The following is an 18,640-nucleotide window of genomic DNA, read 5'->3' on the forward strand; positions in this document are numbered from 1 at the left end:
TTTTCCTAACCTTTTCCCATGAACCAAAAGAAAGATTAAAATTCCAACAGAAGGAAAATCGCCTTGGAGAAATATCTTGAGACCGATGGATTTATTTCATGTGTGACTTAAAATAGCCTGGGTTTCGAGTACTGCATAAAGCTGTATTTCTAATGAGTTCCTGTTACCCTCCTTTTCTGCAGCTTGCTCTCACACGGGCTTGCCTACAGATAGAAACAGGCTAATTGTTACCATAACAGTTTTACTGTCTTGCCTTGAGAAATCCACAGAATGGCCTATTTTTAAGAGAGGACTTCCAAGGGTGGGGATGCAGCTTTTCTAGGGCTATTTCTTTGGTCCCAAGGGTCACATTTGGGATTGAGCTGTATTTCTGGGCTGTGAGCCTGGCATGGTCCTATTGGTTTCTTGTTCCTTTCAGGATTTATAATGCCATTTGGGCCAGTTATATGTTTGTTTGTTAAAAAAAAAAAACACCCCACAATGCATTAAGCTCATGGGGCAGCTAAGTGAGGCTTCCTTTCATGTCAAACTTCAGCCCCGATGAGGTGAAGGTGTGTCAGGACAGCACGGGAGAGGGTCCTGGGCCAGCTGGGTGCTCCGGATTCTGGGCAGAAGCAGTGCTTTCCCCTCCAGGAGCCAGCCTGGTCAGACCCATGGTGTAAGACTTTGGCAGTGAGTGATCGTGGCACAGCAGGGGGTGCCTCGCATAGCATTAGCTTAAGAGAGAGAGAGATGCCAATTTCACAGATGTTTGGCCGAAGCCCCTCATTAGGAACATGGAGTTTGCCCTCTTAAACCCTTCTCCTTGGAATTCTGGGGAAGTTGTGTGTCGCTGTGGGGTTGGGGTCGGAGAGTGACTCCACAGGGGAGACTCACGTGCCTTGTTGTCCTGCTCACCCATTCCAGAGAATGCCAGACAGAGGCAGGAGGGCATCGTGAGCGACTCGGTCATGTACTTCACGGAGGAGCCCCCCGAGCTGCCGGCCAACAGCCCGCAGCCCCTGAAGCTGCGGCGCGTCCTGAACCTCAGCCCTTTCACGGTCACGGACCACACCCCCATGGAGACGGTGGTGGACATCTTCCGGAAGCTGGGGCTCCGCCAGTGCCTGGTGACACGGAGCGGGTGAGTGGCTGGACTGGGGGGGGGAGGCACGATGAAGGGGATGTGGGCTCAGCCCTTGAGGGACTGGCGGAGACTGGGATCAGGGTGCAGGGCTTGAAAGAGATGTCAGTAGGCTGTGGCGGGCCCAGGAGGAGGGGATGCCAGCGAGCTTGGGACTCAGGTTCCAGGTGGGGCTGCTGGCTCTGCCCTGAAGCTGAAGGTTGAGTCAAAAGAGGAGGAGCAAAAGGGGAGGGGCTGGGGCTGTTTTCCATGTCCCCTCCTGCCCACTATGGTCCTGGTGCCAGAGAAGGTTCAGCCGGTCCTGCTGGAATGTGACACACGCGTCCCTCCAAATCACAGCGCTCTGCAGAAATGAGCCATGAGACTCTCAGGGCTGATGAGAAAAATAGGGTTTGGTGCACAGCACTCAACTGCTTCATCAGTGACACGTTTCAAAAAAGAGACAGGAACCTAGCAAAACACGGTAGGACATTTTACTCGTGTTATGGTTGAGAAATATATCCCCATGACAATAAAGATGTCACTGCACCTTGAGAGAGCCCTGTGGTTGGCTTGTGGGAGTGGCTGGGTATCCCCCTGCCCCTGGGTGTTCCCACCCGGGTGTAGTGTGCTGCGTTCTCCTGGACTTTCTTGTGGATGAAATCACCCATAAGCGAATGTGAAGTTCACCCTATAGGTCAGTCCATTGCAAACAACTTCATATTTTCAAACATCATGGCAGAGCTGGGAGATTGGGTGGCCCACAGCATCGTCCCTGCCATAGCAATATTGCTTTCACCTTGTGTTATCACGAACCAGGAAACCAGCCCTGCAGCCATCAAAGGCTTGGCAATGTGAGGGCTATAGTGCAGTGTAGCCATTCTTTGGGCTCAAGGGCTCGCCCTAAATTCCAGGGCCTCAAAAACTTGGGCGGAGGAAGAGATTGGCTCAGTCCAGGTAGCCTGGTACTAAGGATTTTCTGCTCAGCTTATTCCTTTATGGGCTAGGGTGGGAGGTGGGGTATGGGCCGTGGAGACATTGAATTTTGGCCTTTGTAGAGTCTCGAGGCTTAACTCTCTGATGTAGTTTATGGTTCCAAGCTAGCACACTCCACTTGACCCAGCAGGTCTCAACCAGGATGATTGGCTCCCCCAGAGATTTGGGGTGTTGTAAGTGGAGAGAGAGGGGATGCTACTGCTGGCATCCTGTGGGTAGAGGCCAGGGATGCTGTTTAACACCCTTCAGTGCACAGGACAGCCCTCATCAAAACAAAGAACCATCTGGCCCAGATGCCACTAGTGCTCCCTGGACTGATGCCCGTGAAAAGCACTCCTCACTCGGCTCTCTTCCCACGGCGGTTTAGAGCTCTGCACTGGGCTGACTGTGCACACGGACCCTGAGAACTCCTAGCCAACAAGATGACTGTCATGGTTAGCTCTGACTGCAGCTGGGGGTGTGTCGCACATGGAGGGGGCAATCAACAAAGAACAAATCAGCAAGTGTTCGAAGCTAGAGATCATTTCTGCTGGTAGTTTTAAAATGAACTCAGTGTTCCTCCAACTTGAGCAGGCATCGGAATCCCCTGGAGGAGTAAACCTCCGGGTTAAACCCAGAGTGCCCGCCCCACCTCCAGCCCGTGGTTACTGATCCCTCCAGTCTGGGGGGGCCCGAGAATGTGTATTTCTAACCAGCTCCCAGGTGCTGCTGCTGGTCGGTGTCCCCACTTTGCCAACTGCTGAAGCCCATTTCTGTACTTGAATTTCCAGCGCCTCGGCATCAATGCTGCTGTGATCACCCGTGTCGTCTCAAGTGTATAGCAGTTTCTCTTTTCCTTTAAAATAATAATCCAAACGTCAGTTATCATTGGAATTTCTAGTTCTGGCAGGAAATTCTGCCCTTGACGCCCGCTCACACCTCACGGAGCCCCATGAGGTTTTCCTGTGAAGATCTGGGTGCCGAAATTGGCTCCGAATGTTCTGTGAGAAAACACAATCGCACTCTCTCTCTCGCTCTACATATTTTAAACAAACACAGATGCTGATACGTTAGTGCTGGCAAGAGATCCTTGTTTGCGGGGCCTTTCATCTCCTCGGGCTTTCAGCCAGGGCAGACCCGGCTCAAGCCAGCTCGTGTTTTTGATGAATTCCGTCGCCATGTGCCTTCCCTGCTCTCTGCTGAGAAGCCCAGCTCGTACCCTTGACTTGTGTTGTCTGCAGGACTTCTCAGGGCCTGGGCTCCAAGGTAGTCGTGGAACCAGACCAGGGGCCAGAGAAATCTTGGTCTCCATAAGGCCGGAGTCTAGAAACCTCCAGTGGCCAAGAGTGAATTTGGCATTTTCCCCACAGAGGATCTAGAAAGAAGCAGTGAGCAGGGGAGATGGTGTCAGCTTTCCCCACGCCCTGCTAGGTGGGCCTCGGGGACCTGGATGGGGTGGCCTCACCAGAGCCCAGCGTCTCTAATATGAATTATGTTCATGGTCACAGATCAGCGTTCATCATTCCCCAGGTTCAATTGAACTGCTATCCAAAGGGGCTGGAAGTTTAAACACTTGATTTATATCAAGTAGGACATTCACACCTCGAACAAACCCTGCTGGGTTTAATGCTCCCTCCTTCTGGAAGGATATTCAGCTTTCTTCTTTTTTGATAATTATTGTTGCAGGCTAGGGCACAGTTTATGCCCGAACCCAAGGCAGCTCCTGAATTCAGATTTCCCCAGAACCATTGTAACCAGCTTGACTTCCAGATGCTGTAGTTACCAAGCTTTAAGATGGGCTTGTCAGGACTGCAGATGCTTGATCTTTTGCTGTTGTCTCCAGGATGAATAGAAGGAAGCAAAAAACAGGCTTTACTGATATGGGAGGAGTATCTGTGTGTGTGTTACAGTAAAGTTCTTATCACTTTGCAGGTGCTAACAAGTTGTATTTTTTTCAAAGCAACATTGGTTTAATCAGCATCTTACTGAGCATCTCTGAGTGAGAACTGGAGAAGGCTCCAAAAGTGTAAAAAAAAATCAAGGAGCTTGTTATCTACCAAGGAACAGGGATGTAATCCAATTTGAGTGATGTTCCCCAGGTATTCCAGAGGGCAGTGTCCTAAGCCAGGCTTTCAAGTAGAAAATAAATGTCTGAAAGGACAAAAGAGTGTTTTAAGCTGAGGGACTGTCTACTGTTGGCAGCCGCCAGCAGCGGAAGTCCTCCCACTGTGGATGGAAAGGTGTTCCACCTTTGTGGCCCATACTGCTCACACACACTGCTACTTCTCTGATGATCACAGCTTTCTTAGCATCTTATAGACGTGAGCTGCTTTCCGTATAACTATTCCTTTTTGATTATAAAGGGAGTTAGTTGAAGAACTGTTGTGGACTGAGTTGTGCACCCCCCCAATTCATCAGGTGAAGCCCTAACCTCCATTGTGATTGTATTTGGAGATGGGGTCCTTAAGGAGGTAATTAAGGTTAAGTGAGGTCATAACAGTGGGGCCCAAATCTGATAGGACTGGTGTCCTTAGCTAAAGAGGAGACACCAGGAATGCTTGAACAGAGAAAAAGGCCATGTGAGGACATGGCAAAATGGCAGCTGTCTGCAAGCCAAGGAGAGAGGCCTCTGGAGAAACCAAAGCCGCCAGCACCTTGATCTTGGCCTTCCAGCATCCAGAACTGTGAGAACATGCATTTCTGTTGCTAAGCCACCTCATCTGTGGTGCTGTGTTAGGGCAGTCCAGGCTGACTGCTCAGACTCAGCTTGGAGGATTTAGTACAATAGCATCTTGTTTTATGGAACATCTTAGATTTTACTGTATTTCTATAAATTTTAGAAATATATTTACTCAGCCATAAACAAGAATGAAATTAATGCCATTTGCAGCAACATGGATGGACCTAGAGATGATCATATTAAGTGAAGTCAGTTAGACAGAGAAAGACAAATATCATATGATAGCACTTATGTGTGGAATCTAAGAAAAATGATGCAAGTTCTATTTACAAACCAAAAACAGACTCACAGACATAGAAAACAAACTGTGGCTACCAAAGGGGAAAGGGTGGGGAAGGATAAATTAGGAGTTTGGGATAAACAGATACACATTACTATATATAAAATAGATCAACAAGGTCCTACTGTATAGCACAGGGAACTATATTCCATTTCTTGTAACAACCTTTAATGAAAAAGAATATGAAAATGAATATATGTATGCATATGAATGACTGGGACGTTGTGCTGTACACCAGACATTGACACATTGTAACTGATATGCTTCAATTAAAAAAAAAGAAAATATATGTACATATATGTATAACTGAATCGCTTTGCTGTACACCTGAAACTAACACTGTAAATCAACTACACTTCAATAAAAAATCTTTAAAAATTTTAAAAGAATAAGAAGAGAAATGTATTTAAAAGAGTATATGAGCTTGGTTAAAGTCAGGTCTCTCTAAACAGCTGGAATGAGAACAATTCCTGGCTCTGTCCTTCTCCACCACCCCCTCCCATCAGGCAACCACTTTCTTCTCACTTAAGAATCTCATTTTCTTTAATTAATAGACTTTATTTTTTGAGTAGTTTTAGGTTTACAGAAAAATGGAGGAGAAGGTGCAAAGAGTTCTCTTATCCCCTCACAGTTTCTCTTACTGTTAATGCCTTGCATTTGTGTGATATATTTGTTGCTGTTGATGAGGCAGAAATGATATGTTATTATTGACTACCATCCATCATTTACATTAAGATTTACTCTTGGTGTGGTACATCCTGTGGGTTTGGACAGGTGTATAATGACATGTATCCACCATTGCGGTATCATGAAGAATAGTTTGCCTGCCCTAAGAATCCTCTGTGACCACCTATTTGTCCCTCCCTCCCCCGAGCCCAGGGGAACCACTGATCCTTTGACTGTCTCCATAGTTTTGCCTTTTCCAGAATGTCGTAGAGTTAGAATCACACAGTGTGTGATCTTCTCAGATGGGCTTTTTTCATTTAGTGATGTGCATTTCAACTTGTGCCGTGCCTTTTCCTGGCTCATTTCTTTTTAATGCTGAATAATATTCCATTGTCTGGAAGTACCGGTTTGTTTATTCATTCACCTATTAAAGGACATCTTGGTTCCTTCCAAGTTTTGGCCATTACGTATGAAGCATACATCTTCTAAGAGTAAGGACAGTCTTACATAACTGCTAAGCTGTAATTGCACAATATTAATAATAATGTATCGTTCAATATCGAGCTCAAATTTCAATCCAGAATTCATTCAAGGTTCACACATTGGATTTGGTTGTTTTGCCTCTTTAGTCTTTTGTTCTAGAACAGTTCCCTGCCTTTTTTAGTTTGTTATTTATGACATCTTTTAAAAAAGAGTCCAGATCAGTAGTCCCACATTCTGAATTTGTTTGATTGCTTCCTCATGGTTTGATTTGGTTTAAGTAGTTTTGGGCAACATGCCAGTGTAGATGATGTCATAGTGTCAGCTTTTCCGACTTTGTTGGTGATAAGCTCCATCACTGAGATGAGGTGGGGATGGCCGGAGCCCTCCATTGTAAAGGGACATTTTTCTCTTTGTATGTAATCAGTGGAGGGATACTTTGAGACCATGGGAATTTTCTGTTTTCCAGCAACCATTTACCCAGTGGTTTTGGAATCCATTGATAATTATTGACTAAACTAATTTTTAACACTGGGGGTTGCAAGATACTGATTTTCTAATTCTGTCCTGCTTGTTACATTCCCCTCAATCTTTTTGTGTGTGTGTGATTATCAGGTTAGTCATGTCACTTTCTTTCAGTGTTTTGTCATCTGTATTGTCATTATTCTTTTCATTCAGCATGCTTTTCAAGGCCCCTTTTGCTACTTTCCTCTCACTTTCTATTAGTAAGAGATGAGTTTAACAGTTTGGCTTTAATTAAATAAATGACAGTGTATTGCAATTGTTTTCTGCTTTGTTGGTATGTCATCATTTTACACAGATACAGGGTGGACACCTGTCATTGTAATAGCTTTACTCCTCTATTCCCCTCTTCCTGGAGTTATGGTGAGCAGCATCTTGCAAACTAATTTGGCAGTGGAACTTTTTTCCTCCAAAGAATTTATGTACATCCCCTTCTTTAAAACCTTTTGCTTTCCCCAAGGGGCATGATTTGACCCCAGCAGGTGATCACTGAAGTATTTAATAAAATCGAGAGTGAGTCAAGGGCTGCTGTGAACAGTTGTGCAAGTGTGTATGTGTGATCTAGGGGTACGTTTACCTTGTCATGTTTGTCAACGGTGCTCCCTGGAGTTGAGCAGTGTACAGTCTAGGTGGCCCTATACCAGGGACCCTGGCATTGTTTTTGTAAGTTGAAAGCCATGGAATTTTGGAAGAGGAAGTAATTTACATATATGGTCAGAAGTGAATGTCAAACTTTACCCTTCCAGTAATACTTAAAACATATTATACCTAAAATATCTGATACTTGGAATTTCTGCAGTGTGGTTAAGTTTTGACAATGGCTTTCATAAGCCCTTTTTAATTGATTATAGTCTTGAAATTTAGGGGAGTGTATTAGTCATCGTAGGCTTACTGTTGTAATAAACAAGCCTACAGTCTTAGTGGCCTAACACAGTAAAGGTTAATTTTTCTCCCCTGTCACTCACATCCAGCGTGGGTTGCAGCAGGCATGGGCTCTGTCCCACACGGTCATTCACGGACCCAGGTCTTTGAATCTGATGGCTCCTAATTCAGCCCTCTGTGACCTCAGAGTCCTTCTCTGGCTCCTCTGCCTCCGGCTGGCAGATGAGAGAGAGTGAGGAAATGTGCAGGTGCCTGGGAGGGGCATCTCTCCCCTCTACCCACATGCCATTGGCCAGAGCTCACTCCATTGGCTCCACCCATCCACAGGGGGACACTGGGAAATGTCTCTCTGTGTGTCCGGGTGGGCGGGGCACTGGGGATTAGGGACAGGCATGAGTCAGTATTGCAAGGCTGACCTCTTTGTTCTATTTTGTTTCTTTTCCAGGAGACTTCTTGGCATTATCACGAAAAAGGATGTTCTGAGACATATGGCTCAGATGGCAAACCAGGACCCTGAATCCATCATGTTTAATTAGAAACAAGATGGCAGTTATTTTAAGAAAAACACAACAGTGTCATTTTAAAAGAAATAAAACAAATGATATGTTATTACCCTAATGAACAATCATGCACTGGGGGCAGCGGAAAAAAGCTTGGTTTGATAGGCGGGGAAGAAGAATGAAACTTAAAAAAAAAGACATCAATGAGTAGGCATTTTATAGCTTTAACCCCTTATGAGTTTCAAGCTGTGTTTCTTAATGAGTTGAGTAACTGCCATGGGGGCATGTGGGTGGGTACAAATGATGTGGTTTGTCCAGGGACACGGAACACAATGGCTGAGTCAAGAAACATTTGCCCCTTCTGCTGAAGACTGATGTTGATGAAGCTTTGAGCCTGAAAGGCCAAGGGGTACTGGTGTGTCAGCCTCCTTATTTATTGGTTCCTGAGGTTTTGCTGCTATGTTACTGAATCAGACTAAAGATATCTGCACTTCCTTTGTTGGAGAAGAAAAAGAAATTAAATGTGAAAGCTACAAGTATGCCAGTAGGTTCACTCATGACCGTCCATTGCTGGCTCCTGTTCTCAGTGTATTATTTTGCTTATCCATCAGTTTCTGAACCAATGTCAGGCCACCTGCCACGTTGAATATGAAGAAATCATCTCTGTCTGCAAGCCCAGCATCTTGGGACTGCATGATGAACTGTTGGAGCCTTTCGTGCTGCACTTTGTTTCCTGCCATGAAAAGGGCTTCATCCTTATTTTGAGGGTATACGTACCCATCATTGATTTGCATCCCCCACTGCATTTGCTTCCTCTATTTATTGCTGTTGCCTGTGCATCTTAAATATGGATCAGTGTAGCACTTTCCATGGGCCATAGCCTATATTCTGCCAGCGTGCCATAGTGGCTTTAATCTCCAAACAGCGTATACAAGAGTCAAAACAGGCTACCCAGTGTTACTACTTATTTTTCCTCTCAGATCTTATTAAATACGGCTGCAGAGAGGAAGAGGCATACGATTTCTCAGTGGGAACTCCTCCAAATGGATTGCAAGAGAAGTACCAAAATTGATTCTAAATCTGTTCCATTCTCTTCTCTGTAGGATGCAAAACAGCCAGCTTTATAAGCATGCCCTTTCATACTAGCAATCAAAGCGCAGAAGGACAGAGTTAAATTCTAGACAGCCAATTTGAGCATGGGGCATCTCTGTATTGAATGTAATGATACATTTATTCTTTTAGTCAGGACTTCTGTCCTGTCCGTGGGAAAGAATTAAGCTGTGGTTTTCAGGTCCATTGTGTGATCCCATTGGCCCTTGCACTTTCGTCTTTGTTCTTCCCTTTTCACTGAGTCATCCTTATCCCTTTCAATCTCATCATTGGATACCGATATATCAGGTGTGCATTTGGCTGCAAATAATAGGAAACTGATCACACAATGAAGAGCTGAATAAGAAACCGGGAGGTGGGCACTCAGGACTGTCTTCCTTCTAGATCACTGAGGACCCACACTGGTATTTTTTCCCACCAGCCTTACCCGTTGTCCTTTGGCTTATTGCCTCATAGTCATAAGATGGTTACTGCACCAACAGGTCTGATGTCTGCTTTCTAAGCAAAAAGAAGGAGGAAAAGGCAAGTGACAAGGTGCAAATGTCTATATCGGGAAAGCAGAGCTTTCCCAGAGACGCTCAGCTTACATCCATTGGCTAGAATTCCATCACGTGGCTCCCCTAGCTGCACGTGAGTCTGGGAAGGAAAATATTTAGCTAAGTAGCCGTATTACTCTGAGTGAAATGGAGATTCTCTGAGTAAGGGAGGGGGATTGGTCCTTGGGAGGAGAATACTTGTCTGCTCTGTTGGATGCTGTGACTGTGTCCCTGTCCTTGTCCTGCCTGCCCTCTTCACTCTCTTGCTGACCTCCTCCAGATGCTCTCTTATAACATTATAGTTCCCCACTTCTCTTGCATTTGATGTAGAATTCCCAATCAGAATCCATCATTTCTTAACCCTTGTAAGAATGTTCATTTTGGATAAAAATCTAGCTATCAGAATTTTGATGAGACTTCTAGTTGATAGAAGGAAATATACTGAAATGCTTCACCTGACTTAAAGAAGTGTAAGTCAGATCAGGCTGACAAATGATGGAAAATCTGTTTCTGTAATCAATTGGCCTCCAAAATAATATCAGGTAGCCACTTCCATGTGGAAAGATCAGCATATAGTACAGAATATAATCTTTGGCCCTGTAATAGAATGAAATTTTGTTGTCTGGTTCACAGCACGTAAGTACTGAGTAACGGATCCTAATATTAGTGTTGCTTTTGGGGTTTCCATGGAACAATGTGAATGAAGCTGGATTCTCCTGGACTTTCAGTCCTAAAAAGTCTTCACTGAGCTCTCCTGCGCTGGCTCCCTGAAGAGTCTTAGTCATAGCCTGGCTTTCTACAATCCAGGACACCCCGTGAGCTGAAACAGGGAGCTTCAGAGGAGACACGAAACAGGGAACAGATAGCCAAAGGTCAGTGAAACCGCAGAATCCCCCCTCCTCCAGCTGAGGCTGGGGAGAGGGAGGCGGGGGTTGACTCTGGGCCAAGGTCACGGAGGGGACTTGCATCCTCTCCCCAGTATTAGCGTGGAGATGCCCGCGGGGTTCAGGCTCTTCTTAACAGAGCCCAGCGTCAGGCAGGCAGGTTGAGGCCAGGGTAGGGGGCTTGCAGAGGGACTACCAGAGCCAGCCGCCCGCCTCTCCTGGAGCCCTGACTCAGCCACCCGCGCCAGCCTCAGACAAACTTGCTGGAGAATGTGCTGCTGGGCCCCTCTGTCACTTCCTTGGAGTATGCGGGGGGGGGGGGGGGGGGATTCCGAAGGTGTTCGCTGTATCCGAATGTAGAGCTTCATCCGCGATACCTGGTGATGTGATGAACAAGACAAGTAGAACCGGGATGTGGAGGCGAAACAAGCCTTTCTCAGAATACTGGTTTTTTTCTTTTTCCAGAACCAAAGTTCGTAGAAATTTGTAGAACTTTCTGGATTCTTTCGGAATCGGTTTTTTAATGTGAATAAATATAAATACATCATGGAAAAGGAGTTCTGTAACAAGGCACATCAATCTACTTCTTGCTCTCCTTTTCTATTACTGAGGAAATGTGTTGTGGAAGGACAGACAGCAAATAAACAGCCTCCCGAAAGTGACATGTGAATTTCTTGTGTTTTTCAGCGCATCCCGTGGGAATGGAGATGGGCATGTGGCTTTGATGGAAAAGCAGGCTTGCTAGAAGCAAAGCAGTATTCAGTGTTTGCTGTTAGTTAGAACCAGGCAATCTCAAAGTTCTCTATTCGGTCCTTCCTGACGACCTTACAAAGGAGATGACATGCCAATAGATATTTTTTTTCCGGCCCTAATAAGTCACAGAAACTGAAACATTTCCAGCAGTTTGTTTCACTTAGGTGAGAACTGGTTACTTTAAATTATCAACATGTGCGAATTCTGTTCAGTATTCATTATTCAGATGCTGAGCTGGAAAAGGTGAGAAACCCCAGGAGGAGAACGATTGAATTTCAAGTAATTGTAATATTATGTCTTCATTTTAATTCCACGTGGGCACTGCTCTGTCAGACTCAGCTTCTAACCTTTGAAACGGTTGATATGAGGGGGCAGGCTGTTTATCTAACTTGGGGAACATTAAATAGACTCCATTTTCACCAGCGCGGTCATAACTATTTGCTGTCCCAGTTGGGCTGGAAAGGAGGCTGCGTGCAACTATTATGAGACGTATTCACATTTGGTGTTGGAACGACCACAGAGCAATGTGGGTTTTTTTTTTTAATCGTAACACTCCGTGTAAACATTGGCACCTTACTAAACACATGTTTGAAGTCTATTTTTAAAAAGAGAACACAGAGTCCTCAAGAAGCATGTTGTAAATGGAAGGGAGACTGATTTCACAGCCTCTCACTACCCAGTGGAGCCTCGAGACTGGGTTCTGCTGAGGTACCCGGCAAAGTTCAAGACACAGTCTCAAGATGGTCATGCAAGATTGTGACATCTGTTCGGTCAGCTTTAAAATCCATCCTGCTTAGCCTGCTGGGTTTGAATTATGTCCTGCCTCACCAGCTTTTTATTTAGAAATTTTCAACTTTGCAGAAAATTTGAAAACCAAACACCAGCATAAAGACTGCCCATACATCTTGTCCCCGGGGCTGGCATCCTCCCCTGTCAGACGGGTCTCCCCTCACTGCCTCCCCTCACTGGAAATTAAACTTTGTGTTGTTAAAGGACGTACTATACTTTAATGATCAGACTCCTAAAAGATAACCCAGGTTGAGCCAACCGTCTTTCTCTCCGACTCTTCCTGTGGTCATTCCCCACCCAAAACAAAATGAAACAAAGCAAACAAAATAAGGAAGATCTAAGATCTCTTAAGGGATGTAAAACAAAACAAAACAAACAAAAAAACAACCCTCACTGACTCCAAATTAATGGGAAATTATTAGAAAAGAGACCACTTAGTAGGAAATTCCATTTCTCAGTGGCTTTATATGGACATCTGAGCAGAGGAGCACAAATACGCACGGATGCTAAATAATTGATTAGCTTCAGATTTGGAGCAAGAGTTCCTGCAACACAAGACTGTGTGTAACTTGCTTCTTTTTCCAACAACGTAAAACCCAATGGACACCACACTTCCAGACAGAGAAAGCTCTCCCCAGCCTGGTGTTAATGTGGAAATAAGTCTCATTAAGCAAAACTCATGAAGACCCGCCTTTTACGGGCCTTGGCTGTGTCCTTTCAACATGATGTAGTTAAAAGCCAGAAGGAGAGAGAAAACCAACAGGATTTGCCTGAAAAGCCACAATCCATCAGTTTTAATTCTGGGGATTTAGCTAGAGCTAACCAGAATGGCCTTGCAAATACATGTCCAGGTCAGGTGGGCGTCTTCCGGGGCTTTTATGAGTTGAGACAGGTCCAGAAACTTCCACGGCCTCCCGGGACATCACTCTCCGGCAGAGCACAGGGGAGCCTGGCGGGCCTGTTGTTACAGTGCTTCCCCAGTTCATTGGTAGTTAATTGGCTAGAAAGAAGCTACCATCTGTGAAGGCAAATAGGGAGCATCTATTTCTGGCAGTTCCTCAACGCTGCATTTCATTAGAGAAATGGCTTTTTCTTGCCGAATGAGCAATAACCAAAGAGCACCTTGCGGGGATTTCCAATCCCCTTTGGTCAGGGTTTGGCTTCCAGAACGGAGGGAGCAATTTCTATGTGATTCCAGCATTTGTCATGGAACACATATTTCAAAGATTAAACAGCCGTCCTCAATCCAAACAGATTCTGTCAGAGAAATTGAAAACACACCCGTACGTGCTCGTCCCGCAGGCCGTCTGACGGGTTGAGTCCGGAGGATGCTTGCTGGAAGTGGTACATTCCTTCCTTCCGCGGGGCTCCAGGTTCCCTTCTTGCCCTCATGCTCTCTCTCAGGGCTTCTCCCTGTTTCCCACTGTTGCTGACCCAAGCGGAAATTGGAGCTAGCTTCCTTCTGCTGAACAGTTTTCCTTTTTTGACATTTCTCAAACTTCAGTCTTTCCCCAGAAAGTCTAATGTGTTTCCAGGACTGGCTGTAGGTGGTTTACATGATCACCAAGGAACTCTCTCTAGGGAGTTGCCAAGTGCCAAGTTGCTCCAAGGGGTAGGGGTCTCAAAGAGTGGGGAGAACTAGCTGGTCTGCATGCAGTGGGCATGCGGTTCCCAAAGTGTTTCCAGGATACAGTGTTTCTGCCGGATGCTGCTGGGCACCTAAGGAAAAGAGTGGATTCTGTGCTTAACTAAATTGGAAAGTTCCAAAGACCAGTTCTTGGGAGACACTGCTATGGTGGCAAAAGCTGGAGAATCCAGGAAGTCTTTTTCAGTTTCTTTTCAGGATTTCTCTCTGAGTGACCTGGGAGCTGTGTGTCACCTTTAACAAACTTCAGGCACATCACCTGTGAGGCAGGGACCTTTCCTTGTGCCTGAGAGCCAGGATGATGTCCAGGGACTGGCCGTGTCTGCAGCCCCAGAGCTGGTTAGAAATGCAGAATTCCAAGTCCCGCGCAGGTCGGCTTAGGCAGAATCTGCATTTGGACAAGATCCCCAGGGGATTTGCGTGCAGAGTAAAGTTTGAGAAGCACCACCTTAGGTGACAAGTCTGAATGAGGTGATCTCCTGAGTTGACTTCCAGCTCGAAGATCTGGAGTTCTCCAAGATTCTCACTTCCAGAGGAAGAGACCAGCGATGGCTGCAGTGATTGGATTCCTGAAGGAACCTGTCCAGAGAAACGAGGTGGAAAGAAACTTGGCCTGAGGTCTCTAAGTCTCATTTCTCAGCCTCCAAACTTCCCCAGTCACAACTGCACTGCTTTGTGGTGCTCAGGGGTTCTCAACCTCGGCACTAGTGGTGTTTGGGGCTGGATCATTCTTTGCGTGGGGCTGGCCGGTGCCCTGTAGGATGTTTAGCTGCACCTCTGGCCTCCACCCACTAGATGTCAGTAGCAGCCACCGGCCGGCTGTGTGCTCTGCCCGGTCGTCCTTCCTGCGTCATCTCCCACTTCCCGCCCACACACGTGAGCCTGAGTAGAAAACGGCTCTTGGCTCGTTGTTTCGTTAGAAAGCGGCTTTCTGGAGTCCGCTTCGAACGTTGTGGCGTTTTTCTCGAAAGTTTAGAGCAAAGGTTGGCCAATGACAGCACGTGGGCCAAATCCAGCGTGCCCTCTGTCTTTGTAAGTTAAGTTTAATCGGCACAGCCACGCATTCGTTTCCTAGTTGTCTGCGGCTGCTCTCAAGCCAGGGTGGCCGAGTTCGGTAGCCGCAACAGAGACTGTGTAGCCTGAAAAGCTTAAAATATTTACTATTTGGCCCTTTACCGAAGAAGTTTGCCAACTCCCAGTTTAGACTTAATTGGGGTCACTAAACCACTGCAGAGCCACCAAGAGTAACGTAACTTTGTTCCACCGGGTGGAAAATATGAAGAGATGCCGTTAAAACAGAAGCAAGGAGTTGCCTGTGTGTTGGTGAAGTAAGTGAATGTGTTAAAATGTTTTTCTCTCCTCCGCGTTCTTCCAGCAGTTTAACTTGTGCCAGAAATATCTGTCCTGACTTAGATATTAACAGAGGTACTGGTGACCTTTAAAATTTAGATGTTTTCTGCGAGGGAAATTAACACCTAACATTTGATGGGCACTTTGTCATTTATGAAGGGGTTTTCATTTTCATTTGTGTTTATTCATCTGAATGGTCCTGTGGGCTAAAAATTATTATACCCATTCTCCAGAAGACGAAGCCGAGGCTCAGAGGGGTTAAAGCATAGGGGAATCACCTTTGGAGCTTAACAATGTCGATGCCCTGTGCCAAGATTTTGATTCGGTCTACCTTGAGTGATGCTTGGTATTAACTTGATAAAAGGCTGCCGCGGGGGTGGGGGTGGTGTTGTAGAGTGTGGTCAACTGGCTCCAGGGACTTGTCCAAGTTGGCATAGTTCGTCGGTGGTCTGACTCGTGCTCAAACTTGGCGCTTTTGATGATGTTATGTCCAGGAAATTTTTCCTAAACGAGACAACTCACCTTAGCTCGGATAAGTCTCTGAGTTAGCTGAATTGAGCTAACCCAGTGGTTCTCAAAGCGTGGTACGTGGACCAGCAGCAGCAGGGTCCTCGGGCAGTTTGTTAGAAATGCAAATTTTCTGCATTTAAAACACAGCTGATTCAGATGCAGCTGATGTTTGAGAACCAGTCGTCTAAAGTAATGTGAGACTTTTAATGGAGGTAAGATGCTAAACCCATAACACGGACATACACACGTGCGTGCGCACACACACCTGGAACATGCACTGCCTCTGGGAAGTTAGCCCCGGGTGTAGACAGGCAGGATGAAGGTGAGAAGGGATGGAAAAAGGAAGAAACTATAGGCATTTGGGGAAGTATAAAGACACCAGGGCAGTGAAGAGAAAAAGAAAATCTCACTAGATCTCGCTGTTGTCCCAGGATGAGCCTCTGCTAACTTAATTTTACCCTGGGCAGCCCTGAAGGTGTTAGCAAAAATTCCTGCATTCCAGTCGGAGAAGTTATTTTGGTTTTTTTTTTTTTTTTTTTTTTTTTAAAGTTTTGGGTTTTTCGGAATCAAGCACTTTGTCCAGATGAACGTTCTTGGCTGATTAAATGAGCCCCCTTCTGCTTGGAGCCAAAGTCACATTCTTTGCTTCAATTTCAGCCCAGGTGCTCCTTTTTAATTGCATTTCGTATTCAACTGTGTTGCCATCCCCTTCCCAGAGAGGGCTGGCCCCCTAATCACTCCGGTGCTTTTGCTCCTGCAGCTGGGACTTCAAAGGGCCCAGAAGTCATATTATAATGTGAGCTCCAAATTGTCCCCGAGATGGAACACAGAGCCATCATCAGTCCAGGCTCATCCAGGGGAAGGGACACCTCAGTGTGGCACGGGGGTGGAAGAATCCAGCCTCACCCTCGGTGCCTCTCAGAGCTCACCCCTCCAAAGCTTTGCCATCCCCAATCTGAAAACCGCACCAAGACATACATAATTCACGTCTCTGCCCTTGTCGCCCAGAGCGAGGGGACAGACATTCGTGCCCAGAAAGGAATGCTTCAACCAAACGTTCGCAGCACCAGCTGCCAGTGGCAGAAGAACAGCAGAGCAGGGGACTCCCCCAGACTGAAGTGGGAAAGTGTAAACAGTGATTCCAGACTCCGAGAAAGGGCTGTCGTGGGCTGAAATCACATCATCTGCAATTACCAGACCTAGAGAGGGTAGCATGCTGCTTCCAGGGTGGGTGGGATGGTGTGAGCTCATGATGGTTTCAAGTCCTCACTTTGACATTCATGTTGGACTCTAGGAGTTAACACGAGCAGGCCTGCATAGTAGCTTAATTTTAAGTTCCAAAACACAGGCTCTAGAAGCAGAGGCAGTAACTTGTGGTTCTGTTTTGTTTCTTCAGCCCAGGGCTAACAAACACAGAGTATTGATCCTGAAAGTGGGAATTTGAAGGTGAAAAATGGGGTTGGCCTTCATGGTCAAATCTATGAGTTTGTCAAGGTCAAGGAGCTAGTCTCCATTATCTTTCTTCAGTGTCAGTTCTGCTATCTTGTGTATTGATGATAATCATCTCGTGTTTTTGAAGAAGAGATAAGTGCTGAAAGCCTGTTCTTTAGTGGTGACCTTTCAGAATAAGTCAAGAGAATAATCCTGGCAGAACTTTCCGGAGACACAGAGTGTTTCCCCCAAAGAGACCCATCTGCCATTGTGTAAAATGTCACATAAAACATTCTGTGTCAAAAGAAAATGATAATTGGCGTTTCATGGCCTCAGAAGGGCTGCTGGGTTGAGAGATCCTGGACTTCCAAGGAATGAATATGAAAGTGGAGTCAAGACTCTGTGCCCTGGTGTATCTTTGATCAGCCTGAACCTACAAAGAAGTGTGGCACGTTCTAAATGCCGCAGAGACTAATGGCTCAGGAAATCCATGCCCCTGGCTTTACTGAACATGTCACATCAAAGGGAAAAAATGCCCTACTGACTGGAGAGTTCTTTTGGTGTTCAGTGTTGAGAGAATAGAAATGAGATTGAATTTCAGTATTTCTGGGTTTGGTTAATAGATTCTCTCTTTTAAATGTGAGAGCTTTGTTTACTTAGTAGAAAATTATCCAAAAGGTGCATCTCATAGCCATGTCTGAAGGGGAATAAAAATAGAGCTGTCGATAGACAGAGAGAGCATCATAATCTTTAGAGAAGTGAATCCAAAGTTGTTTGCAGTTGTGGCGTTCAACATGGCTGAAGTTCACCGGCCCAAATGCTCCCACAGTGAGACTCTGAGTTTGTGGGCAAATCCCAGGATGCTGTTTGCAACCTGACTCCTTTCTTGGGGATTGAAGGAGGCTCAGGGAAAATGTTGGGGAATGATCAGAACGATAAGCATACTGATTTGTATTTTATAAGAAGAAGAAATACTGTACATACACGAGTACTTCATATTATTAATAAACTGCTTGGACCCTACTTCGCAGCCGCTGACGCAGAGCTGTGTTGGTGGATGTCTGCTCTTGCATCCTGGAATGGCCACAAAGGCTCATGGGGTCCCACATGGACACAGAAGAATCCACTCCTACTTAAGGCTCACCAGTCAGACAAAAGCCAGCGTCTGAACGTTTCAGTTCTCATCTATAAAAGATGCTAATTCTTCTATCCATGTAAACTTGTTGAGCACAGTACTTGACACAGCCCGAATGCTCAAAAATGTAATTGTCCCAGGGGCGGCTGAGGCTCACCAAATCCGTGTTCTCTTTTCTTCCTGGGCACACAGCTAGACTACATTTCCTAGCATCCCTTGTAGTTAGGCGTGGCCATGTACTAGTTCTAGCCAATGGAGTGTAAGCAGAGGTGGGGCTCATAAAACTTCACATGTGCAATTCTCTGTGATCTTCCATTCTGCCGGGATGGAATGGAGATGACCCGGGGTGA

At 45.9% G+C, this 18,640-nt stretch overlaps 1 protein-coding gene across 1 annotated transcript in view; it reads left to right on the plus strand.

Moving 5' to 3' along the window:
• Positions 1-11,339, plus strand: part of CLCN4 (chloride voltage-gated channel 4) — a 64,223-nt gene extending 52,884 nt beyond the window's left edge. Inside the window, exons 13-14 of the mRNA XM_010966200.3 lie at positions 907-1,123; positions 8,093-11,339. Coding sequence (XP_010964502.3) covers positions 907-1,123; positions 8,093-8,183 — 308 coding nt within the window. The 3' untranslated portion in view covers positions 8,184-11,339. The remainder of the gene's footprint in view (positions 1-906; positions 1,124-8,092) is intronic.
• The last annotated feature ends 7,301 nt before the right edge of the window (positions 11,340-18,640 follow it).

This window comes from Camelus bactrianus, chromosome X (assembly GCF_048773025.1).
Source record: "Camelus bactrianus isolate YW-2024 breed Bactrian camel chromosome X, ASM4877302v1, whole genome shotgun sequence".
NCBI classification, from domain to species: Eukaryota; Metazoa; Chordata; class Mammalia; order Artiodactyla; family Camelidae; genus Camelus; species Camelus bactrianus.